At 40.7% G+C, this 19,452-nt stretch overlaps 1 protein-coding gene across 3 annotated transcripts in view; it reads right to left on the bottom strand.

Moving 5' to 3' along the window:
- The window catches only part of TRIM44 (tripartite motif containing 44), a 109,729-nt gene extending 94,285 nt beyond the window's left edge, over positions 1 to 15,444 (bottom strand). Inside the window, exon 1 of one of the 3 annotated variants that reach the window (XM_057552502.1) lies at positions 14,438 to 15,441. In XM_057552502.1, the coding sequence (XP_057408485.1) occupies positions 14,438 to 15,109 (672 nt within the window). In that variant the 5' untranslated portion in view covers positions 15,110 to 15,441. Of the gene's footprint in view, positions 1 to 14,437 lie in introns of all 3 variants that reach the window. The other 2 variants (XM_057552501.1, XM_057552500.1) reach the window with 2 other exon arrangements.
- Between the last annotated feature and the right edge of the window lie 4,008 nt (positions 15,445 to 19,452).

The raw sequence follows: 19,452 nt of genomic DNA on the forward strand, positions 1-19,452 counted from the left end.
AATCCCCAAAACTGTACACAAAATTTGGAATGTACACGCCCTTTTCTATGAAAAGGGACTTGAGCATTTCTCAAAGCCCCCCAAAAGTTTAACTTTCCTAGTGTAAAGGGCACTGCATAAAGAGAAAGGAGACTCAGGCTCCATTCCTACTAACTGCTATATGAGCTTGGAAAAGTCATTTCACATCTCTGAGTTTGTTTCTCAATCTGTAAATGAGGAAAATGGGCCAAATCAGAACCTACAGATTTGCAGGCTGCAGCCTACACAACTTTTGTTTTGTTTTTAGAGTGTTGTCCCACACAGCATACTAGGAATTTTAAATTCATTGTCAACATTTAAAAACCAGGAGATACGACATAACAAAGATTCCCAGCTTCTTCTAAAAATCTGAAAGGTATGACTGTACTGGGCACTCTCTCCCACATAGCAGCAACTGGCTGAAGCTGAGGAGCAACTACCCACTTTAGGCAAGGCAAGCTCCCTCCAGTTTGCCATAGTTACCCTGGCTGGCTTCTCTCATTTACATTACCCTTCTGGTCCCTGTAGACACTTGAAGTTGCTACCCCTGAAAGAACTCCCTCTGAAAGTTTTCTGTCTCTAAGGGTCCTTGTATTTGAACACCAAGAAAGTTGGCATGTCTTTCTTCAAAGGGGTTCAGAATACCTCATAAACACACGTCCATCCATTCACTCCAAAACACAGAAATAATACAGCTCATTCTAATGCAAACATTCTTTGAAAATGGGCAAGAGGCAGAAACAAAGGTAGAATATGGTAGGTAAAAGGGACATCAGAATAAGAAGTATTTCTTGACAACCAGTCTCTGTACTTTCATGGGAGTCAGCCTAGTCTAATGCCAATAACCAGCTGGCATTAGAAAAGATGCCAGAAAAGAAAAGAAAAAGTCATGTGTCAGTAGAAATGTAAGTGTAAATCACTTAATATCCTAAACTGGTTCCTAAATATTGAATTCCATATTACAAAGAATCAGAAGATGCTGAGTTCAGAAAGAATACTGGCTGCCTATTTTGGTTTTTTCCTATCCCACTAGCCTTGTGTTGGTACCATGCTTAAAAAAAAAAAAAATCAATCCAACTTTCTATCATTTTCACAAAAAGGTTTTGTTTGGGAGAAACAGTGGAAAAGGATTGGGAGATAGAATATATAAGAAGTCCTCCTAAGGAATCCAATCAGAAAGCAAACCCCTGACAAAAGGAAATGAAACTGAATTTTAGTACGCCATGAAATTTTAGTTTCACCACGCCATGTCCAAAAATTCTTTACCATCTTCTTCACATGACTTGATTTTCCAACTCCAAATCCACTCCTATGTTAGGCAACCACCTTTATATAGCTGCTCAGATCCAAAATAATTTTTGGGTCTGAGCAAACCTATCACCAAGTCTTTTCAGACCTAACTCTAAAACACAGGCCAAGTCCAGCTACTCTTCACCATCTCCACTACTCCCTGTTTGGTCCTAATCCAAGGAGCGACACCACTCCCACTCGCCTACCCTACACTCCATTCTCCACACAGGCACCAGAGGGAAATTTTAAGAACGTGAATCAGATCACTCATTCTCCTGCTTAAACAGTCTATGGCTACGCAGAAGGAAATCCAAAATCTTTACCATGGTCTACTTGGCAGTCTGACCTCGTCTACTACCCTCTACCTGGAACCCTGACTCATTATCCTGCAGCCATCTTTGTTATCCTCAGTGAGCTTGTTCCATCTCAGAACTTCTACACTGGCTTATTTCCTCCATTCAGATCACTATGCCGCCAGATCTTCCCACCACTGGCTCTAACTATACCCAGTCCTTGTCAGATCCTTAAACAGCCTCTCTCTCATTGCCCATTCCAGTCACTCTCTTTCTCCTTCCCCTAGTTTGTTATTCATGGCATTTATCATTATTTAGAATGTTATTTACTGTTTAACTTGCTTGTGTCTGTTTTGCTCTTAAAACAAAAGCTCCATGAGATCAGGTACTTAGAATTGTTCACTGTTAAATTCCCTACAGCCCCAAATACTCCACCTGACTGAATGAATAGATCAAAGGAAAAAAACACCATGACACTAATTTCAAACAATATAGAAAAATATCTTAACGAAACTGTACCTCAAAGAATTGCGGTAAAAATTAAATGACATAATATGTAGGAAGTTTATAGCACAGAACCTGGTACATACTAAGTTCTCAATAAATTTTAGTTATCATTGTTGTTATTGTTATTATTAAGTGATTAACAGTCTATTGAGTGACTGACTACTAAGTATCAAGTACTGAGCTAGAGAAGTGCTGAATGGAAAAAAATGAACAAAACAATCTGATACTAATCAAAATACTCTGTAAAATATCTAGGAAGAAAAATCCAGATGGAAGGGAAAGAACAGTTTTAATAGTCTGACTATTCAGAAAGTATTTATCTACTAAATACCTTCATAGAGATAATAAACATCAGGAGATTGTGTCAGTATAACTTAGAAAGGTTAAATGTAAGTGGGAATAATTAAGAGTAGAGGCTAAATGGGATGGTGGAATGAAAATGTACTTTGGGGTTAGACCTGGATTCAAATCCTTATCCTTTCACTTACAAACTAGGTGAACTTCCACAAAGCTCAACCTCTTTGAGTATCAGTTATCACATCTGTAAAATGAGAATCAGAATACACAGGTTATTGTGGGAGTTATATTGAGATCAACTGAAATAATGAGGTGAAAAGCACCTGACCTAAAGCCACTTAATTAATAATTATTATTCTTCTAATCTCGGGAAAGAGCCTCAAAATTCAACAGCAGGGACTTCCCTGGTGGCGCAGTGGTTAAGAATCCGCCTGCCAATGCAGGGGACATGGGCTCGAGCCCTGGTCCGGGAAGATCCCACATGCCACGGAGCAACTAAGCCCGTGCACCACAACTACTGAGCCTGCGATCTAGAGCCCACGAGCCACAACTACTGAAGCCCGCACACCTAGAGCCCGTGCTCTGCAACAAGAGAAGCCACCGCAATGAGAAGCCAGAGCACTGCAACAAAGACTAGCCCCTGCTCACCACAAATAAAGCCCACGCACAGCAACAAAGACCCAATGCAGCTAAAAATAAACAAATAAAATAAATTTTAAAAAAAATTCAACAGCAGATAAGTGTTTCTAGACTCTCTTAGTTTTATAACCTCAGGTAAAGGCTAGCATTTCCATTCTTCACACACATGAAGTCAGAGTCTTTCACTCAACACAGGTTATACCCTGCCAGGGTTCAGAGACCCAAAGAACAGAGTGGAGAACAGTAGGGGTGCCTCTAACCTCTTTCCCCCGCGACTGCCTACTGGAAAGGAAATGGAGGCTATTTTCTAACTAGAAAGTAAAGGGTGTACTGCCCCTGCCTCCTCTCCACTTCTATAAAAATTTCCTACAGTTCAGAATGTAAAACAGAATTTAAAGAGGACAACCAGCAAGACTTGTGAACCTAAAATTAGACACACCAGCTGTGTTTTGGTTAGCTAGTGCACGTGGTACCAGCAGGACACTGAAATATACAGGAGCCTCTTCTCTGAAGACAAGTTTTTCACCAGCCTATCTACCCACCAGCACAGAGCAGGCAGAAGGAACAGAAGGAGAGGGGGCTGAACAGTGTTCACCGAAAGAAACTTGGTGTCTGAACTTCTACTTCTGCCAGACTACCTGGTCTGGAATTGAACGCAGAATAGAACCTTAGTTGGCTCTGTAAGGATAATAAGAGTAAGAGTCACTAATTGTTGAGGGATTATTATATTCTAGGCACTGTACTAAGCTCTTTACATGTATCATCTTGTTTGTTCTTCACTACAACCCAAAAAGGAGAAATAATTATTATGCCCATGTTACAGATGAGGAAACCAAGATTCAGAGAGACTGAGTGAATTCTCCAACATGACACAGGTAATAAGTAGCAGAGCCAGGATTCAAACCCATAGACTGCAAAGCCAATTAAGGCAAGACTGCTTGGTCTTTCATATTCATTCTCCCATTTTTCCTTAGTAAGAGACTCCAGTTTTAGCTGGACACACCATGGCCTGAAGAAAAGACTGTTTCCCATCCTCCCTTGCAACTAGATAAGGCCATGGGACTGAACTCTGGCCAATGAAACGTAAGCAGCAATGCGTGCAACTTCTGGAGGGTTCTCTTAAAATAAAGGGGTGTTCCCATCTTCACTTTCCCATGCCTGCTATCCTGGAACTCAGATGTACTGGCTGGACCTCCGGGAGTCATCTTGGTCCATGACAAGGACCATACCCTAAGGATGGCAGAGCAGAGGCAGAAAGAGCCTAGATTCCTAATAACTGCATGGTCCCTCTGTACCAGCTTTGGACTGCCTACATCCTTCTATACAAGAGAAAATAAAACATCCACCTTGTCTGAGCTGCTGTTATTTTCGATTTTTCCAAATTATTTCATTATTTCAGATGCAGTTGAACTTAATGTAAATACTGATATAGTAAATCACTATGCAACACTCTCTCTTTCAGTTCTTCATTGATGCCCTGTGACTATTTGAGATTATTATACTTCATATCATACATTTACCAAATATTTCATGTACATCTACTCTCCAACAGGCACTGTGCTAGGTGCTGGGAACACAAAGATGTATAACATACACTCCTAACCGTAGAAGAAGAGTTTATGACCCACGCAAGACAGAGACATGGTGGGAAGAAATAATATTGATGTAGTATATTGTATTTAATGCTATAATAGTACAGGCTGTTGCTATGGGAACACAGAGGACAGCAGCCTAACACTCTAGTCATATCTACCTAGTAAAATCCTATCCATCTTTGAAGGCCCACCTCAAATACCACTTCCTCTAAGAAATCTTTCCTGATTCCATGCCTCCAGCTGAAAATAACTTCTCTTTTCTCTGAGTCCCCATGACATACTATTTGTACCTCTCTTCTAGTATTTATACGCAAATAAGCATGTGAAAAGACTATAAGCTTCCTGATGTCAGGCATCTTTATCAATATCCGTCATGCAGCACACCTTAAGTGCTCAAAAATTATTCACATAAATAAAATTAACTTAAAAACACCAGTTTTTGACAATAAAGCTAACTATATGTTATAGTTTGGATATAGTATAATGCTTTCTCTAATATCCTATTGAAGTTAAAAGCAGATTGCTCTGCTACCCGATCAAAAACTAGCTAAATACATTTGAAGTGAGTTTAATTTAAAATTAAATGTTCAACAAGAATAATTTAGCACACCACAATGTACATGTCATTGCCTATATGGTTACTTGCCATAAATTATAGACTGAGCACTTAGCATATCTGGAAGATTTTGCTTGGTTGGTTTCATTTTTTTTCTTTCTTGATTCATTTTTGACATCCGAAAAGGGTATCACTATTGATTTTTTTATCCCCCAATGTCATGTTGGCTTGATCCCTATCATAGTCACACACACACCCGCAAACAAGATTCTCATCTCTACCCTACATATCAGCACTGAAGTTTTTGTTTTACCCCTTCTTTGTCTGTACTCTGTCTTCTCTTCTGAGAGGTCCGTTAGTATCTGTGCTCCTTCCTGCCACACAACAAATTTAGTCCCTGGCTCTGGATACTAAAACCCACAACAGGAACAGGAGCATGAAACTGAGCTAGTTACCCCAGACTGAACTGTAACTTCAAGCAGAAGACACACTGAGCACTGACACCGACACATCTCTGGCTTCTCAGTTTGGGTCCGATGCAAGGGAAGAGAAAAGGTGGGTGTTATCAGTGGACAGCAGGGCAACCTCCAAGTTGTGGGCTGTGGTCAAGAAAAGGGGGTGCCACAGGCACACGGTCCTTTATCCCCAGAGGGGCTTACGAATAATACACCTACTGCATCAGCAACCTTACCCTGAAAAGCAGTCATCTAATAGTACAGTATGCCTATTAACCTATTAATCTATTCTGATTGAAAGGTCGGGGAAGAGAAAAAAGAGGGCACTGCATTCTTGGGAGAGAGAGCAGGGAAAGTTTGGACCTTTTCTCTCAACAATCCTCTTGATAGTGTGTACCCTTAATTCTGTGGTCTTCCTCCTAAAAGCAGTAACTCCAGTCTAACCGTAACATGAACAGAAGACAAATCCCAATAGAAAGACATTCTATAAAATACCTGATCATCCCCAAAGATTTTGATTTAAGGCTGGGGTGAGGCCAATCACAGGTATTTTCCAAAGAATCTCCCTCCACAGGTGATTCCAAAATGTGGCAACAAGGTGAGAAACACACTGTTTACTTTGTTAACCTACTTCCCACTCCTCTTTCATTCCAATATACTCCATAGTGACCTTTCTGCTGTCCCTCCAACACCCCAAGTTCACCTCTACCTTAGAGCCTTTGCGTTCACCATTCTTTCCGCCTTAACCACTCTTCTCCCAGACTTTTTCTTAATTCTTAGACTATAAACTGTAATTTTAATAACGAAGATTGTGGGAAGAGTCCACGTCCCTAACAGAACACAATTAGATGACTCTTCCCCTCCACTTAACCCTGCAGAAGCCCTCCAGGCTCTCTTTAATGAAGTTCCATCACCATGAATGTTGAATCCCCTGAAAAACTGAGCTATTGTCAAAGAGATCCCCATAAGCTCATATTCCCTCCAGAGAGTAGTACTTTCACCTGTGTTAACAGCACATCACAACTGCTAGAATTACACTACTCCTCTCACTTCAAGAGCCATCTAATTCCTTTATGAAGAGTCCTATGAACCAAACCGATCATCTCTGCTATGAATCACTGGACTTTGTGCAAAAAGCACTGAGTGGTAACACAATAGGAGGTTTTCTCTAGATCTCTGCAAGATCTCATAATTCAGGTCTCTGCCTTAATGTCACATGCTCAGAGATGCCTTCCATGACTACCTGGTCAAAAAGTAACTCCCTCCTGCCCTCCTGCCACACCACTCACTCTTTCATTGCTATGACTTATTGTTTTCATAGTACACACTACCATCCAAAATTACTCTACCTTGTCTCTCTCCCCAGCTAAAGGGTAAACTCCATAAAAGCTAGGGCCCTGTCTGTCCTCTTCACTGCATACGTCCCAGACTTATTACAGGTAAAGAAAGTACATTTTGAAGAGTAGACTGAGATGGAGAATCCCAGAATGGCAGGCCTCACTTTAACTTTCCATCAACCATTTGTGGCAGCTTCAATCATTCCCTTTACCTTAGTCTTAGCTTTTGTCTTATTCTATACAAATAAATAAGACACAGACTGAACCACTGTGTAGACAGCGCTTCATGATTTTATTAGAAGGTACTGCAAATCCTTTCAGTCAAGAAGAATAAAAACATAAATAGGGACATTACAGCAGACATTCAACCTTCTGCCTCCCTGCCGGAGCTGCTTCTTATGAGCTGAGCACAGAGCCAGAGCCGCCGGCCATTACAAGACACAGCAGCGGCATACCCCCATCTCCAGCCCCTCCAGAGTCACAGCTGTCCCGAGCATATGCCTGTACCCTCCCGACCGTCCTGCCACTAGAGCCCCCTCGCTGGGGCGCCCCTGCAGTTGTTCCCACTGTCACTTAACCAAACGTTCTTCTTTCCAAATACCCATCTTAAAGACACACTCAAGGGCAAAGGGAGTGGCTTCAAAACTTTGGATCTGTCCATAACAAAGCCATGTTAAGAACTCCATAGATGCTTATAAGTACTTGCAGAACTCTGCCAGTCACTTCTCCCTTTGCCATTTTATAAGACTCTGCCTTTTCTTCAGGTGATCTTAGAGTGAACGAGACAAGTGTTTTTCAAACGACAGGACATGACCCATTAGGGTGCAATGAAATCAATTTATTGGGAGAATCCAGAAATTTTTTTGAACAGAACAGAATACAAACAGAACACATCATATGCAATAAGGTTAACAGTGCTCCGTTTGAGTTAAAGTATGTGTGTGTGTGTGTGTGTGTGTGTGTGTATGTAAACTAGACCACAATGTAAACTATATTTCCCCTACTGTAGGTTATGTTCAAAATAATTTTTTAAATTACTGGTCTAGAGTTCTGAATACATGTAATTGCACTTATATTGTTCAACAAAATGATTCATTAAATATAGCTATGAATGCAAATTCCCTTGACAACTTAAGAATTTTCATATGAAAATATTCATGAACCAGATCAGGCTCCTTTGTCAGACCCAATGACCCATTTTCAGAACCAGAAATTATGGTCACAATAAGAGAAACCTACATATCTGAGAAGAGAGTTTATGAACCAGATGTGAGGTCATAATATGGGCTGTGTAACTAACTATATTCCTATGATAAAGCTGGAGCACAGGCTCAATTCAAATCTGGACCCACAGGATCCTTTGGAGACCAAATGCTCTGGAGCCAAACTGGAAATACAGCACAAGAGGAAAGGTAGGACTTTAAAAGTCACTTCAGTGATTAGGGTTAAACTTATCCCTTCAAGGTGTTCACCTTAGTCCTTGAGGCATTAGCCTTCACGTTGCCTCTGCTCGGATCCCCTCTTGCTGTACAGTTACCCTAGTTTTCTGTCCATTCTGGCCCACTCTGAAGTTTGCTTTACTCTAGCCCTCGCCAACAATTTGGCCTTCTACCGCCAATATTAGCCACTCACAGCCCAGTTTGGCACTGAGATATCAAAACATATGTTGTTCAAATCCCTCTCAACTCTAAACTTGTGCATTTAACTAGACTCCTATTAATAATAATAAAAACAACAGCTAACATTTAAAGAGCACTTACAATGTGTTAAGCATTGTTAAAGTGCTATCACAAACTAAGTTATTTTATTCTCACAGAAACACTACTTGATTTCTTAACTTTATACCCATTTTAGTGATACAGAAACAAGGCCAAACTGTTAAATAACTTGTCCAAGGTCAAAAAGCAAGCGGCAGAGCTAGGATACTTCCTGTTCCTCTCTAATCCCACACTGTGTTTTATTTTTTCTTTATTAACAGTTATTACATGTTTATTTGAGCATTTGTTGTTCTCTATTTCCTTCCAACACAATGTATACTCCAGTAGAAGCAGGGACTTCTTCCATTTTGCTATATTCTCAATGCTTAGAAAGCACCTGCCCTTGGCCAATGCTCAATAAATACTTGGTGAATGAATGAATGAATGCAGTATAACAAAGATCCTCTTCTCTCACCATCATCGTGCCAAGCCACTTTTAATATTCCAAGAGACCTACTTTCTTGTCAATAAGTAAATGTACACTGCCCTCAAAATATATGAAACCAGAGGTGAAATGAAACTAATTAAAGCTACAACCAAGCTCTAACCAAGTTCAAATTTTTATTGAATAAAAACGATCAGCCCTTCATCCTAGCTGCCTAACAGAGCAAATGGTATGCCCTTTCTGAGGGGGAAAAATATGACTCTAGTGTCTATAGTTCTTTTAAACACAATGTCTGGTATAGAATGAAAAATTATGAGATGAGAATAATCATGAAAATGTGGCATATAATCAAGAATCAGATCCCAAAAGATAAAGAGAAACGGATCTTTAAAAAAAATAACCAAGCAGGCATTCTAAAGTTGAAAAACACAATATCATAAGTTAAGAATTTAATGACTGACACTCACTAGAGTATTTGCAGCTAAAATGAATACATAAATAGGCAGATCTATGGAGTGATTTCCAAGACATACTGCTAAGTGAAAAAAGCAAAACATAAAAGAGAATTTATATTGCCCCAAAACCCACAATTCCAGTTTCACCATGAGAAAAACATCAGACTAATCCAAACTGAGAGAGAGTCTACCAAATACCTGACTGGCACTCCTCAAAACTATCATGATCATCGAAAACAAGAAAATGTAATATGGCCAGAGGACCCTGGTACAGAAATCATTAGAGGAAAAACGGGTGAACGTCTAATAAGGTCTATAGTTTAGTAATACTGTTCCAATGTTAACATAAGCAGAGTACAGGAAACAGCTCTATTGATCTGAGTACATTTACCGATCACAAGAAACTGGGATGTGCATTTGATTATAGGCAGCAAGTGAGGTAGGCAGGGGGAAAGAAGATAAAAGAAAGCAAAGCCTACAGCACGCTCAGAGTGGGACATTTAAAGGAGACCCTTTCCATACAGACTTTTGATCCTCCTACCCCTGCCAAAGAGTAAAATCCTAGAGTAAAGACAAACTAAAGTTGCCGCTATCTCACCCTCCAAAGAGGAGTGTGGGGAGCTATGCCTTGGAGCCAAACAAAACGGGGCGGGTGGGGTGGGGGGATGGGGTGCAGGACAGGATGAAAGAAATTCTTTAAGAGGCTGTAAATTTGGGCAGGCACCTCCTGAAAATCTGTTCCAAGAAATCTCTCATGCAATTAATTTAGTTTAAGGGGGTCCTAAACAAGCTGTACACTTAGGCCTTATCAGAAGCAAACTCAAATCCTCTTTCGAAGACTACAGCTTCAGGCCAAGGCTTGGGAAATCCCCACAAATAATTTTTTAAAGGCAATGAAAAGCTACTCAAACATAACAAGCACAAAAGGAAAGAAAGAAACCTAAAGAACACCACAAAAACAATAGCTAGCAGAGAAAGATCTAGAAAGTCTTCAAATACTGGAATTATCAGTGACATTATAAATCAACATGCTTACTGTTCTTAAAGGAATAAAGAGGATAGCTACACCATGAAAAAAGATAACAAGAGGATATGATTCACAAATCTATACTAGTACATTTGAAAATTTAGACAAAATGTACAAACTTCTAGGAAAATGTAACTTATCAAAATTGACTTAAGGAAAAATACATAACCTGGACAGACCTATAACCACCAAATAAACTGAATCCACAGTCAATGAATTGGATACAAAACAAACATATCCAATGTTGGATACAAAACAACAAAATTAATTCTCTCTCTCTCTCTTTTCAGATCCAGATGGCTTCCATGGTCAGTTCTACCAATCACTCTAGGAAGAAATATTCCAATCTTATATAATACACTTCCAGAGCATTAAAAGAGAGAGAAAATACGTGAGAAGCAATACTTCCTGACTCATACTATGAAGCCAACATAACCTTGATAGCAAAATCTCATGAGGACGTTACAAGAAAGGAAATTTACAAGTTAATTTCTCCCATAAATATGAATGAAAAAATCCTACATAAATTATTAATAAACTAAATTCAAAAACATAAGGATACTTCATCACAACCAAGTTGAGTTTCTCCCAGAAATGCCAGGTTGTTTTAATTGTAAAATATACTAATAATGAAGGGATGGAAATAAGACCATATATATATGTACACACCTGTATTTGCAAAAACAAACACTTGAACGATAAGCAAAAAACTAATAAGAGTGGTTACCAAAGGTGAAAAAGAGTCTTTTGAAACATGTGAACATAATACTGATTTTTAAATTTAGTTTAATAAGTATATCAATTAATGTAATTCATCACGTTAATAAAAGAGTAAAATCACACGAACATGCAACAGATGCAGAAAAAGCATTTGATAAAATTCAATATCCATTCAATATTAAGAAAAACTCTTAACAAACTGGGAGTAGAAGGGAACTTTCTTAATCTAATGAAATATATCTGTGGGAAAAAAAAAACCACGAGCACACTTGTGAAATGTTATGAATTATCCCTCAATTAAGAACAAGACACAAATATTCACTATCCCTTCTATTCAACATTATACTGCAGGTCCTATCCAAAGCATTAAGGCAAGAAAAAACAAACAAACAAACAAACAGACATAAGGACTGAAAAGATACAAAAGCTTTCCCTCTTGCAAATAATATGATCATGTGTGTAGAATAAATTTACAGATTATTAGAATATGTAAGACAGTTTAATATGAAAATCAATATATGAAAGTTAATCATATTCCTATATACAATTAGAAAACAAAAATTAAAAACATTTTTTACAATACTATAAAGCTGTAAGTATCCAGGAATAAATTTCACAATGATGTACAAGATCTTTCAGAAAAAAAAAATTACAAAACTTTATTGTGAGGTAATACAAAAGACCTAAATAAATGGATCAGAAGACTTCACTTTGTAATGGTATTAATTCTCCATATATTGGTTTATAATTTCAATACAATACAAAAAGAAAAGTCCCGCAGGTTTGGTTTTTTTCTTAATACAGAACTTCATGGTATGATTCTAGGAAATGTAAAAGGCCAAGGCTGGCTGAGACACTCTTCTAGAAGAACAGAGTGGACAGACTTGCTCTACCAGATATTAAGACATGTTACAAACCTACAGTAACTGAGAAAACATGTAGCTCATACTGGAATATACTAACAGATCAACGGTATAAAATACAAGAGCCAAGAAACACATCATACACATATGGACACTTGATATATGACCGGTGACACAGCAGATCAGTACAGAAAGGATAGGCTTTTCAATAAATGCTGCTAGAGCAACTGGCTATCTGTACAGGGTAAAAAATGAAACTGAGCCCCTAACTCCACCACCCAAAAATCAATACTAAGTGGAACGAGGCACAAAAAGCACTAATAATAAAGAAAGTTATTGATAAATTCTACATTAAGATGAAGAACTTCTCCGTTCAAGGTACAATTTTTAAAAAAAGAAAAAGGAAAAACAGAGTAGAAGATATTTGTAACCCATATCAACCACAGTCAAAAATATAAATATAAAAACTCCTGTAAATCAATGAGAAAAAGACAACCCAAATGAAACATGAGCAAAAGACCTGAATGAGTACTTCACAAAGAAGAAATACAAAAGGTACTCAAAGTCATCAGCAACCAGGGGAATGCAAATTTAAACCACAAGAAGATACCATTACATATCCATATGACTGACAAAAACTAAAAATTCTGTAATAACAAGTGTTGGTGAAAATACTGAGCAAAAGGAACTCTCTTACACTTTTCACGGCAATGCAAATGGGTACAACCACTTTGGAAAATAGTTGGCAACATCTAATACTATTGAAGATATGCACAGTGTGTGACCCAACAATCACACTCCTAGGTTTATAATCCATTTAAATGTATGTAGATGTGCAGCAGGAGACATGAACAAGAATGTTTATAGCAACATTGTTCATAATAACTAGAAGTTCCAGAATCTGGAAATCAACTGTTCACCCTTGACAGAATAGGTAACTTGTGGCATATTTATAAAATGGAATTCTATACAACAATGAATATGGACAAACCACAGCCACTCACTGGAAGAATCTCACAAACACAATGTTGAAAAAATAAAGCAAAACCCAAAAGAACGCATGATAACAATACAATATCAATCGTGTCAAGTTCAAATAAGTTTAGAAATACATAAATATGTGGTAAAAGTATAAAGATAAGCAAGGATATTATCACCACAAAAGTCAGGATAATGGTTACCTATGGAGAAGGGAGATGGTTATAACTAGAAAATTATAAAAAGGGCATGCGGCTTCAATATTGCTCCTAATATTCTATTTCTTAATCTGGGTGGAGATTACATCAGTATTTGCTTTATAGTTATTTGTTAGACTGTGCATATGCTTTTATACACTTTGAGTGTGCATTTTACAATAAAAAAGGGAAAATCTTAATATAGGCGATTTTCATTACCAAAATATTTGTTATCCCAGTGCCAGTAACTGCAAGGTTGCTTCAGGAAACAAAAGATGTCATAATGACAACAATAACTAATGAACTGATCACTCAAAGTTTCCTGCCTGGTTAACTCCAGCTGTCTCTCTCACTGATTGTAAATATCCACAATACAAATAAAAAGCAGATCATTTGCAAATTCATTCATTCAACAAATATTTATTAATATTTGTAAGATTTCCATACAGTGTTCTGGGAGACCAGCAAGGTTCAAGATAAAGGCCCTGCCCTCCTGCAAAAGACAGAGAACCAGGGAACATCCACTCCCATCCCAATTTTGCCTCCACCTTCTCATCCTCCTTTCCAAACAACTACCAAACATGAAGAACCTAAAAGGAACTCAGGGGCACACATGAAATTATCATCAAAACCACAACCTTAGGGAGTCTTCTCACTATAGAGGAACCACCTGCTTGGATTCATCTGGCTAAACCATGGCTTACCAATGCCTTATCAAGAGCCTTAACCAGTCTCAACAATGACGATGCTGTGGGAATAGGCTTAAGTGGAGTCAAAATCCCAAGGAATGCTTTACCTGGGATACAGAGACCAGAGGCTTATAATTTTCCAGAAATTGTCAACTAGATTTTGCGTGTACATTTATTTTTCTAGGGTCAGAGTCCAGAACTTTCATCTTATTCTCAAAGAACTTCAATCAAAAAGGGTCAATAATCACTGCTCCCAACAAGTTGAACAGACCAGCTTTTTAGGGACATGGTGAAGTTAATGTGGCCACAGGGAGGCCACCTGAGTTGAAACCCAGGTGTCCTGACCTCCTGGCCTATGCTCTCAATGACCAATACTTACTCTTAGTTCTTCGAAGGCTTCGTCTAGGGTGGAGAGCTGGTGGCCCTGGTGTGCCCCAATGACTGGGCACAGGACGCAGATGAGCTGCTTATCTTCCTGGCAATAGGTACTCAGATCGAGCCCATGGTCCGGACACTTCCTCTTGGCCACTCTCTCCGCTTCCATTTCTATTTCTGGGTCAAATTCGCTTTCTGCCTCAGTTTCTCCCTCCGCCTCTGATTCTCCTTCCTCCTGGTTGTCTTCCTCTGCTTCGCTCTCTTGCTCATCCTCCATTTCTTCCTCACTGTCTTCCTCACTCTCTTCATCACTCTCGTCCTCGCTCTCCTCCTCCGTCTGACTCTCTTCTTCGGACTCACAGTCTTCCTCGGACTCGCTCTCTTCCCCCGCCTCGCTTTCTAGGGCCTTCTCGTTCTCTACCTGGGCCTCGACTTCTTCCTCTCCCGCCCCATCCCCCCGGGCTCCCGGGGTCCAGGCCTGGGCGGCTCCGTGGACGTACTCGGCCAGGTGGTGCCGGGGGAACTTCTGCCCGTGCGCCTCCGCGTGGCGGCGGCAGTAGCAGAAGCCGCATTCCCGGCACACTTCCTCGGCTCCCGGAGCCTCGTCCGGCTCGCACTCATCACACGTGCCGTCGTGCGGCAGCTCCTCGAAGGCCGCGCCCCCTCCGGAGGCCATGTGGGAGCTGTGCCGCGGCCCGGGTCTCCGGGCTTCAGAGCTCGCCGCCTGGCCTCGGCGCGGCCTCCTCGCGTCCTCCTCTCCACCCGGGGCCCGTCCCGCAGACCGGTCGCTCCGTGTCCCGCAGCCTCGGCGCCGCTGCCGCCTGTTCCCAGCAGCCCGCGCCCAGCCGAGGAGCACAGGACCTCCCCGCCGGCTCGGCAGCCTGGCGGCCGCTGCGCTTCCTCCGGCGTCCCGGGCACTTCCGGCGCAGCCGCCCAGCGCCCCCGTCGGCCCCTGCGCCGCGCCGCCCGCTCGGCCCCCCGCTGCCCCGGCGAGATCGCGGTGCCGCCGGCCCCCGCGCCGCCCCGGTTCCACTTTCCCTGTCCCCGTCAGGCGGCCTGCTTTCACTTCCTGAGTCATTTAAAGTGGCAATGGCCCTTTTCTGCGTTTCCCGCAGGGGTTCAGCATCCCTGGAAGGAGGGAGAGGATGGATGAAGTCTCTGATTCACTCCAGCTTACTCTGGAGGCGGGAATTGGGCCCTACTTCCTCCCTGGAGGTGCCAACCTGACTTTTCAAGGCCACTAGGCAGGTGTACAGGTGCATTTCAGCCTCCCTCCTTACAATTTGTTGCTGCCCGTCCCAGTCCCCTCTGCTGCCTGTTCTGCAAGATGCCAGGACGGAGTGTTGTTTACCAGAGTGAACCTGACCCCTTGGGATTTTCAGGGGAAGGGTTGTGTTTGTTCTCCCAGGCTCAGGGAATCAGAGTCAGGTTGAGCAAACAGATGTTTTCGATCTAAAGCGATTTTATGCTTTGCCTATTTTCAAAGTCTATTTGCATTCCTGCTCTCCTAGGAGCTCAGAACCTCTAGGATGGTAACCTCCGCCTTTTTTTGAGAGCTTGCTTTGGGTTTGGCTGAGATGCCAGCGGAGGTAGGTAGGGAGAGACAGTATTTGTGGAGTGAGAGTTCCAGTGTGTAGTCCTTATCTTTTATGTAATGAGGCCATCTAGATTCAGACCGGATTCCAAGAGAAAGGAAAGGGACTGTTATTTATTAACCAATACTGAAGTGCCAAGAATCGGGTTAGATCTTTTTGCGGCCCCCAAGTTTGGAAGAGCCACTGCCCAAGGACCCTCAAATCCTGGTACTACAACTTACTGGCTTTGCAACCATGAAGAAGCTAATTGATCGTTCTGTTTTCCACTTTATATATATAAAGTACATATATATGTAAAGTGGAAATAATGGTAATACATACCTCATGGGGCCATTTTGTGAATGAAATGTAAAGGTGCCTGCCTTGTAGATATTCACTACATTTTAACTATTATTATTAGCATGAATTATATTTAGTGCACATAATGACCCTTTGAAGGAGGTTTTAAACATTTTTAACACATTTTGGCTGGCTGCTGGTGTAAGCAACTCCTCACCTCTACCCCATATATATGTCTCACCGCTCATTGAAGAGCTTTCGATTTGTACTTGGGAGAGGAAATGGACATTTTGATCTAGTCCGGGGAGAGGTGGAGATGTGGTTGAGAAGAAGGAAGGGGGATGGAATGGTGTGTTTTTCACTGAGTCCCTTAGATACTTTTGATATAGGATTTCCAGATGATCTTCACAAAAATGCCAGGGGATGGAGTGGAGTAAAAATCATTTAAAATAATTTTTAATATAGCCACATATAATGTATGCTTAATTTCTGTGCAGCTTTTGTCAGAGATTTTATTTTGAAAAAATATTTTGTTTTATTAACCTCTGGACAACTCTATAGAATGTAGGGGGAAAGGTCCAAAGGTTTGTTTTGTTCCAGTTCTGTCCACATTTCTATTTTTCTCCAATTCATTTCTCCAGAAATTGTCTTTTTGTTGTCATTATTGTTGTTAGTGTTTGTTCTTAATTTTACCTAACAGAAAGTTAAAATATCATACTATGGAGTTCAGTATCTAACACTTTACAAACCTTCTTTGAGTCCTCTGTGGTGAGAGGGTCTTAGAGACAGAAGTTGATGGAACTATTAAAAAAGGGACTTCATGAAATTCTGGGGGTGGAGTATGGCAGACTCATGAGATGGACCTTCTGTGCCCCTCCGCACAAAAATCAGAATGGTCTGATTCCACAGGAATTGGAAACTTTGGGAGTATCTAGAGATAGAAACCTTATTATATTAATCCCTTATTGCATAGAAAAAATACCTCAAAATGTAGCAGCTTAAAACAATGAACTTTTATTATCTCACACATTCCTGAGCCAAGAATATGGGAGTGTCTTAGCTGGGTGGTCCAGCCCAGGGTCACTCAAGAGATTTCAGTGAAGCTGTTGGCTGGGGCTGTAGTCATTTGAAGACTTGACTAGAAATGTAAGATTTGCTTCTAAGATGGCTCCTTCACTTGGCTGTTCCAAAGAGGTCTCACCACTATCTACTGGGCTGCTTGAATATCCTCATGACATGGCAGTTGGATTTTCCCATAGCAAGTGATCCAAAAGAGGGCAAGGTGGAAGATACAATGTCTTATATGACCTAAGCTCAGAAGTCACACATCATCATTTCCAACATAGCCTATTAGTTACAGAGATGAGCCCTATTTTGTATGGGAGGGGACTGTTTGTGTAGGACATGAATACCAAGAGGTGGGGATCTTTAGGGCCATCTTTGAGGCTGGATACCATATTCTGCCCTTTGGCCCCCAATGATTTATATCTCTCTCAAATGCAACATACATTCACTTCCTCCCAAGATGCCCAAAACTCTCAACCCATGACATCATCAGCTCAAAGCCCAGAATCTTATCATCTAAATCAGGTCCAGGGGTGGGTGAAGCTCCTAGGTGTAGCGTCTTGTATGCAGCTCCTCAAATATAGTTCAACACTCATTCTTTTCATCTGAATGCCTCCCAACATACAACGGTGGGACAAGCTTAGGATAACTGGTACTGACACTCCTGTTCAAAAAGAAGAAAAGACAGGAGGCATAGAAGAGTCACGAGCCCATAGCAATCCTAAGATCCAGCTGGACACATGTTAGAAGTTCCCTGATTAGGGCTCAATCCTACATCTTTCTGGGAATGACTCTCCATGGCTTTTGACTTTACCCCATTGGGCTCTTGATTCCACCCTCTGAGTCATCCTTCCTTTTCTATGAAGAGATACCCATGTTTGCAGCTATGTAATTTGTCAGTCTGCTTCCTGTTAGTAGAATTTGGGGGTCCAAGGACTCCTTTTCATTTTGTACTGTCTCTGTCCCATTTAGTCCATGCTGGCAGTGTTTTGGCCAATACCATTCATTTAAAAATTTTGTGAGTCTCCTGTGAATCTAACTGGGGCACCACTCCATTGGACAAAAGTCATACCCACAAATCTCTTCAAGATAAGCTCTTCTCTACTCTGGAGAGTGATTCTGGTGAAACTGCTGAGGCACAACACTCAAAACCTTCTTTAAAGCCCTATTGTTTGTCTGAATGAGTCTCTGAATCACTGCTGTAGCTCTTTCTGAGATCTGAACAAAGGGTTTTACAGCCACACTCTCACCTTCATCATCTGATGATGTTTTCCTTGCAGCACCCTAGAGTTTATTTTTAACTGGAAGCCATTTCTTCATTTTAGCATTATTTGCCATCTAAAGAAGATGGGAATTTTCAAGTCTAGCAAGCTCTGGATCCTTTTTAAAAATTACTTCTGTATATTATCTCTTTCTTCTCACATTTTGCTATCATCAGGAAGAAGACGTCAGTCAGCACCTTCAACACTCTACCTGGAAATGTACTTAGCTAGAATACCCAATTAATTAGGCGAATTTTCTACTTTCCACATTACTGCAGGTGACAGTGTTGCTAAATTCCTGCCACTACATCACAAGGACCCTTTTTCTCCAGTTTCCAATAACTTTTTCCTCCTTTCCTGTTAAGCCTTTATCTACAGCTTTCTCAAAAGCCATCAGGATTCTAATAGGAGTTTCTTCAAGATTCTTCAGGCTTTCACTAACACTCTCCTCCAAGTCCTTCCAGCTTCTCCCACTGTCCAATTCCAAACCAGTCCAACATTTTAGGTTAGGTTTTTGTTATGGAAGCACCTCACTCTTTATAATAAAATATATATTAATTGCCTATTAATGCATAATGCATTACTCCAAAACTTTGAATCGTCTTGGGGGCTACCACACTTGGCATTGGCATTGTCTTCTTCTTGTGGTTATCAACAACTGTAAGACGTCTCTAAGATACTCAGCAGGCAGTGCTTGTGGAGAACAAGGCTGTTTGCATTTGAGACTGTTTTGTGAGTACCTGTGGGACTTTGAGAAATAAATGGTGTATTCCTAAAGTAAATAAGTATCTCCTGATTATGTGGGCAATAGCTGTTAA

This window comes from Balaenoptera acutorostrata, chromosome 9, assembly GCF_949987535.1.
Source record: "Balaenoptera acutorostrata chromosome 9, mBalAcu1.1, whole genome shotgun sequence".
Taxonomy (NCBI): domain Eukaryota; kingdom Metazoa; phylum Chordata; class Mammalia; order Artiodactyla; family Balaenopteridae; genus Balaenoptera; species Balaenoptera acutorostrata.